This window comes from Cucurbita maxima, unplaced genomic scaffold (genome assembly GCF_002738345.1).
Source record: "Cucurbita maxima cultivar Rimu unplaced genomic scaffold, Cmax_1.0 Cma_Scf00016, whole genome shotgun sequence".
Lineage (NCBI taxonomy): Eukaryota > Viridiplantae > Streptophyta > Magnoliopsida > Cucurbitales > Cucurbitaceae > Cucurbita > Cucurbita maxima.
This window is the reverse complement of record NW_019272032.1, coordinates 2,171,917-2,189,663: the sequence shown is the minus strand read 5'-3', so window position 1 is coordinate 2,189,663 and position 17,747 is coordinate 2,171,917. Positions and strand designations below refer to the sequence as shown.

General features: G+C 35.5%; 3 protein-coding genes and 1 non-coding gene across 4 annotated transcripts; 1 reads left to right on the top strand and 3 right to left on the bottom strand.

The window, feature by feature from the left end:
• Window positions 1-118: 118 nt before the first annotated feature.
• On the bottom strand, window positions 119-4,783 carry LOC111490726 (protein DETOXIFICATION 42-like). Its single transcript, XM_023139300.1, has 15 exons — window positions 4,412-4,783; window positions 4,165-4,256; window positions 3,904-4,027; window positions 3,601-3,722; window positions 3,120-3,329; window positions 2,908-3,047; window positions 2,698-2,833; window positions 2,524-2,620; window positions 2,340-2,440; window positions 2,108-2,271; window positions 1,952-2,023; window positions 1,758-1,874; window positions 1,561-1,656; window positions 604-725; window positions 119-448 (listed from the first exon to the last, which is right to left on the bottom strand). Exons 3-15 carry the CDS (start codon window positions 3,993-3,995, stop codon window positions 406-408), a joined length of 1,512 nt encoding a protein of 503 aa, XP_022995068.1. The 5' UTR covers window positions 3,996-4,027; window positions 4,165-4,256; window positions 4,412-4,783; the 3' UTR covers window positions 119-405.
• Window positions 4,784-8,528: 3,745 nt separating this feature from the next.
• Window positions 8,529-11,915, bottom strand: LOC111490721 (dicarboxylate transporter 1, chloroplastic-like). The gene is made up of 3 exons (XM_023139288.1): window positions 10,794-11,915; window positions 10,205-10,426; window positions 8,529-9,114 (listed from the first exon to the last, which is right to left on the bottom strand). Exons 1-3 carry the CDS (start codon window positions 11,913-11,915, stop codon window positions 8,752-8,754), a joined length of 1,707 nt encoding a protein of 568 aa, XP_022995056.1. The 3' UTR covers window positions 8,529-8,751.
• A 971-nt stretch (window positions 11,916-12,886) lies between these two features.
• On the top strand, window positions 12,887-12,968 carry TRNAS-GCU. Its single transcript has one exon. It is a non-coding gene; the product is annotated as a tRNA-Ser (tRNA).
• Window positions 12,969-14,429: 1,461 nt separating this feature from the next.
• On the bottom strand, window positions 14,430-15,596 carry LOC111490757 (transcription factor MYB46-like). Its single transcript, XM_023139349.1, has 2 exons — window positions 15,274-15,596; window positions 14,430-15,190 (listed from the first exon to the last, which is right to left on the bottom strand). The coding sequence occupies exons 1-2, from the start codon at window positions 15,561-15,563 to the stop codon at window positions 14,581-14,583; spliced, it is 900 nt and encodes a 299-aa protein (XP_022995117.1). The 5' UTR covers window positions 15,564-15,596; the 3' UTR covers window positions 14,430-14,580.
• Window positions 15,597-17,747: the final 2,151 nt, after the last annotated feature.

Below are 17,747 nucleotides of genomic sequence, written 5' to 3'. Positions count from 1 at the left end.
TTTTTGTAATCTCACACAAAATAAACTCTTTAGATAAAAAAAAATATATTATATATTTTTTACCAATAATAAAAAAAAATACATTTTTAAACAAATAGTTTCAAGGAGAAGGATTGCATATAACAAACAACCTGCATAAAATCTTGTAACACTGAACTGAACACTGTGATTTACAGCTACAAACACTCGTACACTCGTACAAATCTTCTATGTTTCTTGTCTTCTTGTTCAAGAACATGCTGCCTTCTCTTCTCTTTTCTGTACATGGTCTCTAAGCTTCCAACTTTTTAAGGTTTTAAGCTGAATGTCCTGATGCAATCCAGCCTATATATGAAGGTATGGACATAAATGGAAGAAAAAAACATCATCCAACAGCTTATCCATGTCCTACAAACGACCTGGAATCTAGCTTTGGAGGAAATACCAAGGTCCTGTTCCCGTGCCGACCCTGTAAGCGAAGGCCAGTGCAGTTCAAAAACATTAGATTTTTGTAATGAACACCGTAATATAGTAGCTGATTTGTGATCGTTCATTAATGAGTGTTGGACGACACGAGCTCGGATAGATAGAGAAGGGAAAGTTTTAATGTGTAGATGGAAGTACCTCCAGAATCCGGCTAGTGTTCGTAAGCTCATGTAGATGGTTAAGGCGACCCAGATACCGATGAATCCTTGAGTTGAGGAGAGAATGAACAAACAGAAGATGCTGATAATAGCCACCAGAACCTGGAGAGAAGGAATGTAAGTTTGGATGGTTAGATGATTAAAGCTCATCTAGAATTCATTTTAGGCTACAATCTTGTTCATTTTAGGCTCGAGTTACTATACGTATCATTGTTGTTAGGAACCACGGACCTCCATAATAGTATGATATTGTTCACTTTGAGCATAAGCTCTCGTGGGTTTGCTTTTGATTTACCCAAAAGACCTCATACCAACGAAGATAGTGTTCCTTACTTATAAACTCATGATCAACCCCCTTAATTAGCCGATGTGAGACTCCTCTCCCAACAATCCTACCCTCAGAAAAAGTACACAATAAAGCCTACCCTAAGGACTATGGAGCCCTCGAACAGTTTCCCCTTAATCGAGACTCGACTCTTATTCTAGAGCCTTCAAAAAAAGTACACCATTTGTTCGACACTTGAGTTACTTTTGACTACACTTTCAAGCTCACAACTTCTTTGTTCGACATTTAAGGATTCTATTGACATGACTAAGTTAAGGGCATGACCCTGATACCATGTCAGAAATCACGAACCTCCACAATTGTATGATATTGTCCACTTTGAGCATAAGCTCTCAAGGCTTTACTTTTGATTTCCTCAAAAGGCCTCATACTAATGAAGATAGTATTCCTTACTTATAAACCCATGATCAACCCTTTAATTAGCCGATATGGACTCATCTCCCACCAATCCTCAACATTTGTAAGATCCAGACCATGATTAGATTTTAGGACAATAACCAGCCACCATAGTTGTGTTTTTTGTATAATTGCTCTACGGTGGCTTTTTCTCGGAAATTGGCGAGTATGCGAACAGGGGGACTATGAACTCACCATGGAGTAAGCTGAGTACGCAAAATCAGAAGCTCCAAAGTTGATGCCATCAAAAACAAATGCCAAGGCATTGATTGGTTGCATAGCAGCAATAAACTGTACAGATTAAAACAAAATTCAGTTTTGGCTTCCGTTTGATATTGAAATGAGTGATTTATTCCTATAGTTTGCGTTGGCAGAGTTACAAGGTGACATACTGGAGTTCCTATGCCGATCAGGTGGAGGACATCGACGTCGCTTGTAAATAACTTTGCCCCGAATGTCATCCCGGCTCCAACGAAGACTCCAAGCCCCAATCCCAGCAACAATCCCAGCTGCAGTATAGTTTACTATATATTAGAGAAACTCCCTTTACTAAAAGTAATTAGATCTCTCAAAAAACGATAGGAACCTGTAATACTCGTGATGCTGCAGTCATTGCCTTATCATGGTCGTTTTGGGCAAATGCGCTTGCTAGTATTGTCTGAAGAACAATAAGAACACTTAACATGAAAGGCTTGTAGTTCTGAATACATATGCAAATGATTGAAAGAAATCTTTTACATACCTGCCCAGCAACAGCTAAGCCATCGGCAAGTAGAGACATTGCCAACCAGACCTGCAAGCAGACCTGAAATGCAGCCATTGATGTGGATCCTTGGCGTGCAGCCAGTGACGCAGCAAGCGTCACGCAGAACGTCACAGCAATGACTCTCATTAATAATAGAAAGCCTACAGAAGCATGAACATGGTTAATCAAATCTTCAGATTTTGCAGCATGCTTTACACAAATCTCTTACCATTTTTCAGAAACCGACTAAATTGCAAATGTTTGATACTGGGAGGTAAGAGATCAACTTGTCCTATTAGTCTCCAAAAGAGTATCAGTGCTATTAGGTACCTACAAAATAAGAAGTAAATGTAAAAACAATAGCCAGAAAATGCTCAAGAAGTCGTGGAATCGACGTATAACATAAAACTTACTGCGATATAACGTGTGCAATGGCTGCACCACTGACGCCTAAACGGAAAATGAATATGAATATTGGGTCTAGAATGATGTTTGTTGCATCTCCTGCCACTGATGAAGAACAAGGGGGGAAATATGAACATGGATAATTCAGAGGTTCCAAAAAGAAAAGGTGGTTTTAATTATACCAGTTGCAAATAAAGGAGTTTTTGTGTCCTTAAAACCGCGAAAGACGCCTTGCATGGCCAAGGAGAGAAGAACTGCAGGGGCGCCGAGTGACCGCAGTGTCAAGTATTGTTGTGCAGAAGTCATCATCGGTGAATCCTACGTTCATGTTATGCAGCAACAATTACGTACAAGAAAGGATTGAGGCATTAGTTTCAATAGGTAATACTTACTGACTTGACTCCCATGAAGTTCAGTAGAGGTTTTGCTCCAGATATCAAGAAAATGGCTTGTATGAGACCAAGAACACCGCCGATAACCAAAGCCGAAGAGGCCGATGGGATATATCTTCTTCCATTCTCTTCAGTTTTCCCTGTCAAGGATAACAAATGGAATCAGATGATGAATCAGAAGAACGTTGAGTAGTGGATGAAGGAATGCATACCATTGTGTGGGATCATCAATTTTGATTCATCATTTGTGAATAAACCTGTCTCCTTATCGTTATTATCCTTTGCTTCATTACAAGCACTTCCAATAGCATCTTCCTCAGCAACAAAAGATGTGGTGACACTAACAAGGGGGAAAATTGCAATTCTTGAAACTTGATTGAATAAAGCAATAGCAACTCCAACGGCAGCAAGCTCCACAGGACCTGCATCCATGATATAGCTATATGAACACAACCCTTGTTGAGAATTGTTGGGAGGGAGTCCTATTTTGACTAATTTAGGGATTGATCATGGGTTTATAAGTAAGGAATATATGTCCATTGGTACGAGTCCTTTGGGAGAAGCCCAAAGTAAAGCTACGAGAGGTTATGCTCAAAATGGACAATATTATACCATTGTGGAGATCCGTGATTCCTAACAACCATCAACTCCTACAAGGGGTTTGGGAAATCTTGAAAAGAAAAGCAGAGTTACCTATCTGGCCAATGAATGCTGTGTCAACCAGAGAAGCTACAGGGTCAGCTGCCAAAGCCAGTGCGGCAGGCAAAGCAATCTGTGATATTTCCCGACCAAGTTCATCCAACTTAAAGACATGTCTGTTCAGAAAAAACAGAACAAGAAAGGAATTACCACGCATGAAAGAATGTTTCCTATTACAAACATAATGGATCATAATCCATAAAGCTAAAAGACAGTCCCCCATTGAATCTGTGTCTAGAAAGCATAGCGAAACAAAGACAACAAAAAAGTTTGATAAATATTGAGCAGCTTCTTTACCTGGCATCCTTGAAGAAAATACGAATAGGCATTCTCGTTTTTTCCCAAGAGGGATAAGGATCATCTTCGTCAGACATGATCGAGAAGGCCATCCCCTGAACTGTTCGAAATCGATACCCAGAGCCTGCAGAATGAACAAAAACGTCGATACTCCAATTGTTTCAAAACCCAACACAGAATATTGAAGTGGGTATGAGCTATAAGTGAAAACTTTGTTGGAACAAAGACAACATATATAAAGAAGAACTATGGAAAACTAACCCAGAGACAGAGTCTAAATTAACTTCTCCACCAAAAACAGCCTAACCTTTGGGCAAAACTTCCTAACTGGAGGCCCCTCATGGTCCACAATCCTTTAGACCAAANAAGAAAAAAAAAAAAAAAAAAAAAAAAAAAAAAAAAAAAAAAAAAAAAAAAAAAAAAAAACTCAACCCAAAGTCTAAACAGAGAAACCTCCTAAGAGACTCATGGTTGAAACATTGCCACCAAGACATTTCAAGTTGGGTACCTCAACTCCGACGGCGTGGAAGAAACCCCAATTCAAATTCGAAGCACGGAAGAAAGAGGGAAGAGGGTGTCTTTGTCTGAAGCCAGTTGCCAATTGAGGTATTGAAAAATTGGTTTGCTTAGGAGCCCGTGAGGGTCGGAGACGAAGAGGACGAGTTTATTGGTCAGTTGATGAAGAGAATCAAATGGAAGTGAGGCATTCGTTGGCGTTGGCGGGCAAAAGGCAAGCGGCAAAGGGAAGAGGCCTCAAGTCCTTCCCGCTAAGGAAAAGCGGCCAGTGTTCGATACCGAATTTCACTGCCGGTAATTTACTATAATTTCCTTGCATTTATTAACAATTATAAGCTAATTTAAGAATGCTTTGAAAATATTTAAAATATTGATGTTTAAAAGACTCTCTTACCCCCCCCCCCCCCCCCCCNCCCCCCCCCCCCCATCAACCTAACCTAATTGCTACTATTAACGTTTGAATATCAATTAATTTTAAATAAATATAAAATTTATAGGGTCAGATTCCTCTACGTTAAGAATTTATAGTTAATTTTAATATATATATTATGATATAATTATATATATACACTTATTTAATTTAATTTTAGTTTGTTTTGTATAATTATTCTTAAAAATAGACTGTAAATTTTTTTAAAAACCCTAATTTCTTATTTAAAAATAAATTAATTAATATTATATAAAATTAATTTTTTTTAATAAATAAACATATGGTACATTAGACATAATGGTCGCCAATTTAAAGACAAATTCTTGCTTCGATGTTCTTTTCTAGATTTTTTGTGGCTTCGCGAAATATCATTAATGTTGAAACTAAGTTTCACTCGATCTTTCACATTGTCGATATGTGTCTCTACTTTAGACCAAGTTGTAGGTTAAGGTGTTCTAAATGCAACCGTTCATCTTGACTCATCATCTTAGTTTTCAATAACATGATCTCCACGCTTCTACATCTATTTGAAAGGTTCATCGAGATACGTCTAAATAAAATTCAGTTTAAAAACATTTCAAAATTTAATTAAACAAATATGGAGCAATAAATACAGTAAAAATGAACACAATTTAAACAAATCAGTTTGTTGTTAGAGCTTAATTACGTTTACGGAAAGTTAAAAAAAATTGTGTTTTTAACAATAAAATAATAGTAAAAAAAAAAGTAAAAAAATTAATGAAATTTTATATTTTGAATGGCTTGGGACAAAGACACGTGTCGGGAATTTATTGCTGTTACAAAAAGTGACGGAATAAGATTCAATGGTGGATAACCGCCAAGTCTGTAGTGAAAAGACTATAATAGCCCCATCAATTCGGGAATATTTTGAACAATTTGTAATTTTTTTTGTAATTCAAAAAATAATTATAATTAAAGATAAATATTCGAACCAACCAGAAGTATTCTAAAATTCAATTTTTACGCGATGTTTCTCGAACACCAATATTCGAATAATAAAAATAAAAGGCATTAAATTATATAAAAGAATTAAATGCCTAAATATTCAAGCTTGGAAGAATAATATGTAATAGTAGGTAATAATTGTATTATATTTATTTGAGTGACATTTTAAAAAAATATATATAATAATGCAAAGTTTAAGAACTTATATTAAAAAAAAATTGCTAAAGTTAGTCTAAAAACTACAAAATATAATAGAGAAAGAGAGTGCATGGTGGTTCAGAGTGGCCACTAATTTTGGTGTTTAATGCGCACCCAACACTTAGGTTCACTACAATGAAAACAGAACCATCAAAAACAAAAACTAGACCTTTATTTGATCGAGTAAAACTTAATTGATTAAGACATATATAATTTATAAAAAGATTTAGATCGTAAAAATTTAATAATAAATTATTTTAAATGTTTATTAGACTGGATTTTCTCGGACTCTTTCGCTTTTATTAATAATAAATTATTGTGGTGAAATCTTGGATTTGATGTGGATATTTAATTATTAGCTCATTTGCATCACAATTTCATTTAATTAATTTCAATAATCGTATCCATATTTTTTTATGTGTGATTAAGATTAGCTTAAATTTAAATATGATTTGAATATGTAATAATTATATTTTAATTAAATTTAGGTCTAGTTTGAAGGCACTACTTTAGTTTGATTAAATATATAAAGTAATTAAAGGTAATTTTCTTTTTATAATATTTTGGAATTTAATTATTATTATTTTTTATTTTTTTTTGAATTTCAATTACAAATTATTAGAAAAAGAAAAAAAAGTTTGGTGTATATTATTTATTATATGAGAAATGTAATTATCATAATGGAAATATACATGGAAAGTGTCACTAACACTCGACCTAACTTATTTGACATATAGTCCTAAACATCCCATTTCTCAACTTGGATTTTGTATAAATTATTGAAATCACGTGAAATTGTTTTCATATTTATCGGTTATTTCTCGAGAGGAGGTGTAAAGACTTACTCAATTATAGTTATCAATATATGAACTATAGCTTCCTACCATCTTGAGAAATTGAAAGCGAGATGTTCGTGAAGTGGGGCGAAGATCGAGAAGTCTTCTCTGTCCCAGTCCTTGTCTCCTATTTCCTGTATTTTTGTGGGGATTGAAGCGGTGTCGAGGATAGGAAATGTAATCCCTATCTTCGAACATGTTTAGCTCACGGGTAGAAATCTCTCTCTGCTCCCTCTTCTATTTTCAGCTCTGTTGAGAGCGGATCTCGTAGGTTAAAGAGTCGTTGAAGGGTCACGAGCGAACCTCCGAATGCTCACCGGAGTCTTGACAAAAAGAGTTTTGAAGTTAGTATTCCCTTCAAAGGGAAGTTTTAGGAGGGTGTTTTCAACTCTTTAGGTAATCTAATTGTGTGGGAATCTTCAGGCATCATTGTATTTATTGAACTCTTTAAAAGATTAATTAATTTTCATTGAAATTAAGTTAATAGGTTCATAAACATGGTTGAAACAAACTAAATAATTTCTAAAAAGTCTGAATAATTGGGGGAAATTGTAACATGTTAGCATTAATTTAATATTGATAAATTAAATATTTGAGTAATTGAATAATAATTATTCTAAATTTCTTTATATTCTCACACCCCAATCACATCACTTTATTATATGATGCTTTATATTAAGCAATTTGAGCAAAGCCTGTTTTCAGTTGGAAATTTATGACAAAACTATCGCAATTTAATTAGGAATAATTGAGATATATACAAATACTCGAAATTCAATAAGAATATGAAAATTAATTTTAATTGATGAAGAGATATTATTTCCTTTATTGTTTTTATTAATATTATTCTTTTAAATTTTCTTAAAGTTTATTTATTTATTTTTAAAAAATAAAAGAGTTCCAAGCCCGGCACTTTTTGTGAGATTTCACGTAGAAGAACAAAACATTCTTTAATCTCTTCGTAGCAAATATGTTTCAAAATTTTGAGGAAAAGTTTGGAAATAAGTGTAGGTCTTTCTAGTCGGATTTATTGATGCAATGGAACTCAATCACCTAAAGAACTAGTCTTGGAAGCCGGATTCATTAATGCAATAGAACTCAATCACGTGAAGAAATAGCTTTGGAAGGAAATCTCTATTCAAATCATATAATCTTTCAGAAGTAGGCGTCGCTACTTGACTCCTCGTTGACAGCCAGTCTGTCAGACAGGACTTCTTTACTTTCAACCTAGTTGTCTCATCTTATCTTGCACTTTCGATGCCTTTGACCTTCAGACAATATGCTCGAAAAAGTCCAAAGAAAATCTCTGTTAACGAGGAGCTTGAGCTATTACAATGCTTAGAAGAGGTTTCCACACCCTTATAAAAAAAATACTTTGTTTCCTCGATGTGCATTGATATACACAGATTGAATAACATTATTAATAATATAGATTCCACTACCAAAAGTCAAAGCTTCGTCCAAAGTCATCTTCTTTATGTGATTCCAATTGGAGGGGTGTGTTATGGTCCACGTCCTATTTCTGTGCTTCCATTTCATAAAAGTGATGGAGTCCATCCCCATAAAAGCAACGTAAAGACTTTTGACTGATGCTACCACTCTCATCCATCTTTCCCTGTTTATCTCAGTTATCTCATCATTCAAAGCAAAGGCTGGGAGAGAAGGTTGCAGACTAGTAATGTACAAAAGCTTATATGACGATGAAGCCTTATATATGTAATAAAGTGCAGGCAATGAATCAAATCTTGAACGTCTTTTGCAGTTTTCAGATTAGGATCTCATCGATAATAGCAACAAATAAGAGGACCTACAAACTGTCTCAAAGGCCTAGGAAGAAAATTGCACATTTGAGACACTAACAAATTCAGGGTGGTCGGTCTAATCTTCTTCTAGATCAGTTACTCACCATAGACCAATGGCCTTCCACCAAATTCCCCCAGCGCCGAGCCAGATAATGATGTTGACAACAGATACGAGGAACCCGTAGCCCCACCATTGAGCAAGAGGAACATAGTTGGCACCATAGAAGACAGGGGCTGACCCAATGCCGTAGTGGGTTAAGCCACCCATCAGGTTGGATAAGAAGGAAAGTACAATGGCTCCGAAGTAGGGGGGAGTCCCCAAAGCACTAGCAACGGATAAGAAGGCTGTAAACATAGCGCCTATATGAGCAGCTCCACTCGCAAAGAAGTAGTGGGAGTAGAAATAGAGAAGAACTAAAATGCCGAATGAAAGCTGCCATGAAAGCCCAAGTCCACCAACAAACTGTGGAAAGAGCAAAAACTTGTAAGAAGAGATATTCATCCAACGTAGTGCACTGCACTAATATTTATGCAAACATCATTCTGAATGCGTAAGATTTAAGTAACATAAATATAACTATGTGCTAAGATTAGAATCCGAGCCTCATATGCAATATCTGGCCAGTTTTATGCATTATTGATGAATAAAGCAAATCTTGAAGTTGCCGTCGAGCAGATGTCTATTGGGGTTCAGCCGTGGATATTTAGTTGATAATGTTCGAATCCATGACCTCATGGAGCTATATGCAGCATCTATATTACTTAAGCAGTTCCCCCATTTGGGGTTTTTGAAAATTAAGCCAATAAATAGTACTCCCACCCTACAGGCTCAGGTAGAAACAATTCTTCAAGAGCTATCTACTAACTAACTTCAAATAGCAAGCTAGGTATGTGATCTAACTCCCTTAACTTATCTGTAATTTTATCTCAAGGTGTATTGGTGACCTCAAAATCTAGCCTCCTAATATGCTGCTTCCATATGTTTTTCTTTTGTACCTATAGGGGATTTGAAACCTAACCATTTCCTTAGTAGAGTAGTTTCCAAGGCAGATACTACCAATTGAGTCTCGCAGTTTAGTTGAGAAAAAGAAAAAGAACCTCCCTAGTTCCCCTATCAAACATTTTCCTACTATCTTATTTTCTCATGCAAATCCGTACTGAGGAATATTAAACTACAAATAGAGATATTAAGGAAAATGTAACATTTCAAACCACCGCTAGCAGATATTATCTTCTTGGACTTTCTCTTTCGAGCTTCCTCTCAAAATTTTAAAATGCATTTACTAGGAAGAGGTTTCCACACCCTTATAAGTAATGTTTCGTTCCCCTCTCCAACCGATGTGGGATCTCACAGAAAAAGATCACTTAGATGAAATGGGTCGTTGTTTAGATTGTTTAGATGGATCCAAGAGGTGCTTTTAATTCATGTGAAGCATTTTTCCTATTCTGTGTCATGCCAAACGTGCTCCTAATCATGCATTACTCATATTATAAGATGAAAAATTGCCCGAGCAAGCTCAAGGGCATGTGAATAAAGGGAATCTAAGGCAAACCTTCACTACAGTTTGGCTGAACCAGGAGATGAGACCATATTTGTTGAGATACCCTGCCATTGCAATGAGTGCAGCAAACCATGTTAGAGTGTCCCAGGCAACAGCTTCTGCCAAGCACTCTTTCCATGTCACCACCCCAGTCACAAGAAGGACGGACAATCCCAAAATGGCAGCAGTAACAGCGTCCACATTAAGAATCCCTCCAAAAACCCAAAGACCCACCTGCTCCAAGGAATAAGACAGGCAACCAACATTAAGAGCTGCACAAAGTAATACATTCTGTACACTAAACAATGACGTATCTTACTAAAAGCCTCAGCACTATAAGAGAAGCACAAGTAACACATCAGTAGTCTTTTAAAATTTGAGATAATTGGTTTTCAGGGTTCAATGATTATCATTAAGCATACGCAAAAACAGATGGGAACACACCAATTCGTCACAGGTTTCTAGTAGTTACAGAGTTGAGTAGCTGATTAGGATATAGGAGTAGAACATGAAGTTCCTAGAATTCAATCAACTCAAAAGTTAAAAAGCAGGAGTTTCGAACTGAAAGGAGGAGAAAAAGTGGGTCTTTAATGTTTAATACCGTGAGAAGCAGAGTTCCAGCCATTATAATCTCGTTGTTGGACATTGGTCCCATCTTTTCTAACTTCTCTCTGGCAAGCTTGGGTGCGTCTGGACTGCTCTTCACGGTGGGCGGATAGATTACATACAGAAGCAATGGCACCACAATCAAGGAGATTAATCCTGGAACAATCGCTGCTTTAGCCCAGTCGGTCCATCCAATGGTCTGCTTGATCGTGTTATACGTCAGAGTGGCACTCAGAGGATTAGCAGCCATAGCTGTCAAGAACATGGATGATGAAATCACCGAAGTTTGAAAGCAAGTGAGCATCAACCACGATCCCAACCGTTTTTCTGTGCCATCACCAGCATTGCTACCGCAAGCAACACAGAGCGATTTCACCAATGGAAGGAATATTCCTCCTGCTCTGGCAGACACTGAAGGAATTGCCGGCGCCAACAGAGCCTCACTGAACACTAAACTATACCCTAACCCTAACGTCGAACTACCGAATAGAGAAACAAATTGATAAGCAATTCGATTACCAAGTCCGGTCTTAATGAACCCTCGAGCAAAGAAGAAGGCAAGAGCGATGAGCCATGGGATCGGATCACCAAACGCAGAGAAGGCAGCAGAGAAGGTTAGGGTTTTAGTTAGAACAGAGGCGCCAAGTCCAAGCAAAGCAACAGCACCAAGGGGCAAAGGCTGAGTAATAATCCCAACAATCGTAGCAAGGAAAATCGCAAGCAATTGCCACGCGTTTCGAGAAACACCAGACGGCACCGGAACAAACCACAGAACGATACCCGTAGCAATGGAAGCAATAAGTGGCTTAATCGCCGCACCTTGCCATGGCTGAGAAGCCGGAGCTACAGTAGAAGGAGAAGAGGAAGCCGCTCGGACAGTAAAGGCACCAAGATTTCCACGAGAGCTTCTGAAATCTAGAGCTGGTTTAATCGATTTAGCTTCACTGGATAGAGAAGACGGAATGCGGAAGCTAGTTCTGACGCCGCTCCCGAAAATGGCGGTTTTAGGAAGACTTGAACGGAGAGAGGAGAAGCGGATTTGAGCATTTACCTCGGGTTTCCGACGGCGCAATTGGAGAGAAGGGAGAAACGAGGAAGTAAGCGCCAACGACGCCATCAACCGGTCCTGATTCAATCCGGCGTCGGCGGCGTCGGCGGGGGAAAACGAAGCTCCGGTGGAGATACGGATTTTGAGAAGAGAGAAGCGACTACTGGAAACAAATCCGACGGTGGAGGATTCGATTGAAGAATACGATTCGATAGAAGATGGAAACTTTTACGGTGGAAAAAAGGTTGATGAGTTATCTTCTAAAGCGCCGCCGGAATTGGTTAATGCGGCGGACTTTTCGACCTGGGAGGGGAACCACGTGGTGATTTCTATATAAAACCCGTTTGATGACGTGGACTAGTAGAGCCAATGAAAGAGACGGAAGTCCACGTGGCAGCAATCAAGTGGTGGGTGGTGCTTTCAGTATAAGGTGGGGAATGAGAGCTGACATGTGAGGGCAGGAAGGCGAGTGGAGGAAATGACGGAAGTGTCCCTGTGATATGGAAATGTAGCGGCACGTGCACCACCAAATGGAATTATGGAAATGGAAATAAAATGACCTTATGGGAACTAAATGAAAAGGGGAAAGTGGGTGACGTAACTCAACGGAGCTGCGAGGGCGCGTTTGGCGCGTGACTGTTTGGAGCTTCTAGTTCTAAGCTCCCGGTTTCAGCCAGCTAAGCCAAAAATGTCAGATCTATTTTCATATTTCATCAATATAATACATTAAAATGTTGAAAATATATTTTTAATTGCATCAGATATATGTTCTTGATGATTATAAAATTTTTATATGCTTATTAATTATTTTATTTTATGCTTAAATAAAATTGTTATATGCTTAAATATCAGATCTAAGAATAATTTAATGGTAAATTATAAATTTAAATAAAATCATGAATTTTATTAAACCAAATTTAATCGATAAGCTAAAATGTTCAAAAATTTCATAGCTTCTGAATTGATATGCGTGTGAAATGTTGGATACCACAAATGACAATACCCAAACAAAAATATTTATTTACAACAACTGCCAACAAGTCGCTTTGGCCGAGTGGTTAAGGCGTGTGCCTGCTAAGTACATGGGGTTTCCCCGCGAGAGTTCGAATCTCTCAGGCGACGTTATTTTTTCCTATTTAAAAATCACTAATTCTCCCAAATTACAAGAGTTTCGAGGCCCATTAACGGGCCCGATACCATGGCCCAGTACCAGATTTCGCCTTAATTTAAATATTCAACCCAATGCAATAATTAAGTTTTTTTTTTTTTTTTTTTTTTTTTTTTTTTTTTTTTTTTTTTTTTTTTTTTTTTTTTTTTTTTTTTTTTTTTTTTTTTTTTTTTTTTTTTTTTTTTTTTTTTTTTTTTTTTAAATGGTGTTGTCTTTCTTTTCAAATATGGGTTTAGGTTTAGAAGTTTCATAGAGTCATTGGATTAGTCTCGATCAAGCTAATTCTAGAGTGAATCGTCTTATAAAATAAGAATGATCTTCATAAATTTAAAATTTAATCGAAGAATTGTTCTTGATTGGAATCATTCGTTAAGTTAAGAATTTTATAAGGTAAATTGGTTTGTTTCTTCCCGAAATCACCGAGCAACTAATCCACGATCAAGTGTACTTTATTTGTTGTTCAAGTAACCAAATCTTTAGTTAGTTGTGGCTTAGGCTTCAAAGTCCTCAATAAAATGATTAGGAATAAAAGGGCTCTCTTTTTATCATTCTTTCAAATGGAAAAGAAGGGTCTCACTTTTTTAGGGTTTACCTGTGCATCATTTGATCATTTTTGAAGTATGTATTTTCTTTTTTTAGAAAATAATTTCTATATTGAGATTAATTGATTCAGAGGTAAAAATTCAACCAATTCAGATAAACTCGTTCATATCTTTCTCGATTGAAATAAAATGCATACCCATTTCAAAATCATGACCAACTCTCTTGAAATGCACGGTTCGATCTTCTTTGTTCATGTAGCCATTCTCTTTTTCTATTATGTGCAACTCGTTCTCGTTCTTTTAACATGTTATGAAAATTTGAGAAATTTTGAAACTTTTTTAAAACCCTAAACACGAAATTGGATAAAATGACAATATATACATCATATACGTACATTGTCGAAAATGAGCTAGTATGGTTAAAATGTGATACGCTCGATCGAGAATAAAAATGGGTCGATGATAGTTTGATGATAGTTTGATGATTCTTTGTTCGAAGCAACGAATTATCGGGAATATGACCAACGACTCACGTTAGAATGACGTTTTGAGTAAGACCAAAGCCAAACCCATGAAGGCGTCTACTGAAAGTGGACGATAACACTTTCGTTAGAGGTAACGAAGATAGAGATAGTGTGTTAAATAATGGAATTTAGAATTGAAACCAAGCATGTGATAACTAATCCCTAATTGACATAATTAGTTAACGAAAAGCAAAAGGGTTAGAGACAAAAAACAAAGAAATGATCGCATATCCATTTCAAATTCCCTTAGTGGGCGAGAGATTCATCTCTCAACGGTGTGATCATTAAACACCATTAATAGAATAGATACTCATTGTTGTTCAATGTTCTTTAACTCAATACTCATTAATTTATGGCTCGATATCATATCATATGAGTATTACAAACTATATTAATGTCTGTATATGTTTCTGTACATTACATTATTGTCTCTTTAATGGAGTGCCTTTGAAGGGTCACCAATGAAGAACAAAACAGTCTAGAAATTATGATTAAAATTGTTATTGAACTTGAAAATTCAAACATGGGAAAGAAGGAACGTCTTTCATCAAATCCTCCAACTCCCATTCGCCCATTGAAAACTCCTCGTGAATAAAATTTGCTCCAACCCCACCATTCATGCTTTCCATCTTTGGATTGTTGTTAATTAAGTAATTACTATGTTTAGTTTCTCCACCGGTGGCTGCGGTGGCGGTGGCGGTGGTCGTGGTTGTGTTAACGCTTTGCAAAAGAGGGAGATTAAAGAAGCTATCGTCTTCACGATAGAATCCCATCTCGACGCCACCGGTGAAGGTTGGGGCAGCGCTGGGGAAGAATGGTATGCCGTGGGTGGTGGAGAGAAGAGGGAAAGGGTCGAGGGCGATAACGGAAGGTGATGGATCGGCAGCGAAGATCGGAAAGTCGATTGAGTTTTGTTGTTGTTGTTGATCTTGACCTAATAAAAAGGTGGGAAAAAGATTGGATTTTGAGTCACCGGAGGGCGAGTCGGAGCTGGTATTCGGCGACGGCGTGGAGGACAAATTCTTAAGCCTCTTTTTAATAGTCGAGTTCCAAAAATTCTTAATCTCGTTATCCGTTCTTCCCGGTAATCGAGCCGCTATCTGAGACCATCTGCGCTAAAGTCAACGTTAAATTAAATAATTTAAGTAATGTTTTTAAAATTAAAAAAAATTAAAAAATTATTCAAAATTGACCTGTTGCCAAGAAGAGAATGCAAGTGGATGACGAGGTCTTCTTCTTGGGGAGAGAAGGCGCCGCGTTTGAGATCAGGCCGCAAGTAATTGATCCAACGGAGGCGGCAGCTCTTGCCACAGCGCTGAAGGCCGGCATTACGAGCCACATCGCTCCAGCAGCCTTGGCCATTGTTGAGCATGTAGGTTCGTAACTTGTCGTCTTCCTCCGGCGACCACAGCCCTTTTCTGAGCTTGGTGGGAGCTGGTCCGCCGCATCCTCCGCCGGGCGCAGCAGCGTCGGGCTTCCTCATTATGTGAGTGGGTTAATGTTGTTGGAAGTGGGTTGATGTGGATCTGTGTAGAATTTATAAAAGACATGGAGTAGGAAAAAATAATAATGATGATGGAGATGGTTGTGGGGTTTGCTTACAATATTGGGAAGAGAGAGAGAGAGCGAACCGGTGGTTGATGGGTCTTTGGTAGAAACGGTTTGGAGGGGGACCTGAAAGAAAGAAATAAATAAATAAATAAATAAATAAATAAAACAAAAATATTTTAAAATATATTGGAGAGAGAGAGAGAGAGAGAGAGAGAGAGATTGTTTTCCAACCAAGCCAAGATATTTGCTTCCACTACACATAACCTATATTTCTCTCTCTTCCACACGTGTAGTTTAAGATAGATTTTTTTTAATTATTAATTTATAAAATATTACATTTTTTTAATTAGATTTATATTTGGAATATAATGCATAGTTTAAATATTTTTTTTTTGTGTTGTATTTTTAATTATTTAAAATTAATTTTATGGAATAGAAGGAGGGTTATAAGTGCAAAATCAAGTTAATAATAAAAAAAATATATTTTAAGATAATTTGGAATTATAATTTTTTTTTTCTAATTAATTTATTTTTAAAGCTTAAATATTAAATTATTATTGTGATTAACAGACATTTTTAGGACTCCAAAAGGCGCACGGTCTTTCAAAAAGTTTGATATAAAAGGATGGAAAATTGTGTTTTAAGTTATTATTCTAATAAAAAAAAGTCTTTTTTTTTTTTCTTTTCATTTTTTTCTTTTGACGTATTTTATCTGCAATCAACCTAAAAAGTTAAAAAAAAAGGGTAAACAAACAAGTAATTTTTTTTTTACTGAAAAAAATTTGATTTAATTTTTAAAATAAATTAATAAAAATATATCTAAATTTTGTATTTTATTTTAAAAAATATTCTTAAACTTTCGCTTTAAAAAAAGTATTGCAAATATCTTCCCTCTAATTTTCAAACGGTTATTTATTTACTTTAAAATAAATATAAGTAAAATTTTAAAAGCTACATTAATATCCTTAACTATTATATAAAAAATTCAAAAAATTCAAAAAGTTTATTACGTATAAATAGAATCAGTTTATTAATATATAATGAATTGTCTCTAAATTTTTTTAATGTTTTTTTTTTAAGTTCGTTAATATTTTTAAAGTGTATCTAGGAGTATTTTAAAGATTTTTTTTTAATTAATAAAACTTTAAAACATCAAGTAGAATATTAAATATATATATATATATATATATATATAAATAAAGAAGAGATGACTAATATTGTTCCCTTAATAAATAATTAATATAATTATGGAATAAACATTGAAATTATTGAGACACTAATTTCATAGAAAACAAACAGATTGGAAGTAGCTTTCCGGTTTGAAAGAAGTAACGCTTTAATTACTGAATGTTGAAAAGTGATTAAAGATAATTATTTCTAGAAAAAATAAAATCAACAATAATTACATTATTAATGTACCTAACTAATGCCACAAACTTGAATTAAACCAAACCCTTTGCTCTTCGGGTGGTTGAAATTGAGAACTTAGCTTAATAGTGTCGCCCTATTTATTTATCTATCAACTTTGTTAATTAGTGCTTATTGGTACGAAAATCTCTCGAGATTAAATTGAAAAAAAAAAAAGTCAATCTTAAGTTAAGATTTGGGTACCGAAAGAGAATCGAAATGTCAAAATATCTTAATTCTCAAATTAACAATGTATTAAAACAAAGATTTGAACCTTTAATTAACATTATATATATATATTAAATAATTTAAAACTTAACTATATTTATGTAATTAAATGTATTAATGAATAAATCATTAAATAAAAAACCCAAAAACCAAAAAAGACAATTAAGAAGTCAAAGGTCAACGCATAAAAAGGAAAAAAGAATGTGTTGTTGGGAGGACCATAAAATAATTATTAACATTATTTGGCATTCATATTTTGACATCATTGCCCAATGTTTCAAATACCTATATTGCAAATCTCCCATGGGCCAATGAGTCATACACCACAAAATAAATAAATAATAATAATGATAATATTAATAAAATGCTCGAGATTAAAAATAATTAATATTAGAGAAAATATTTAGTTTATTAGTTTTATTATTATTATTTTTAATTTACCAATCTAATTCTTAGAAGTTTTATAATTATACATTTGAAG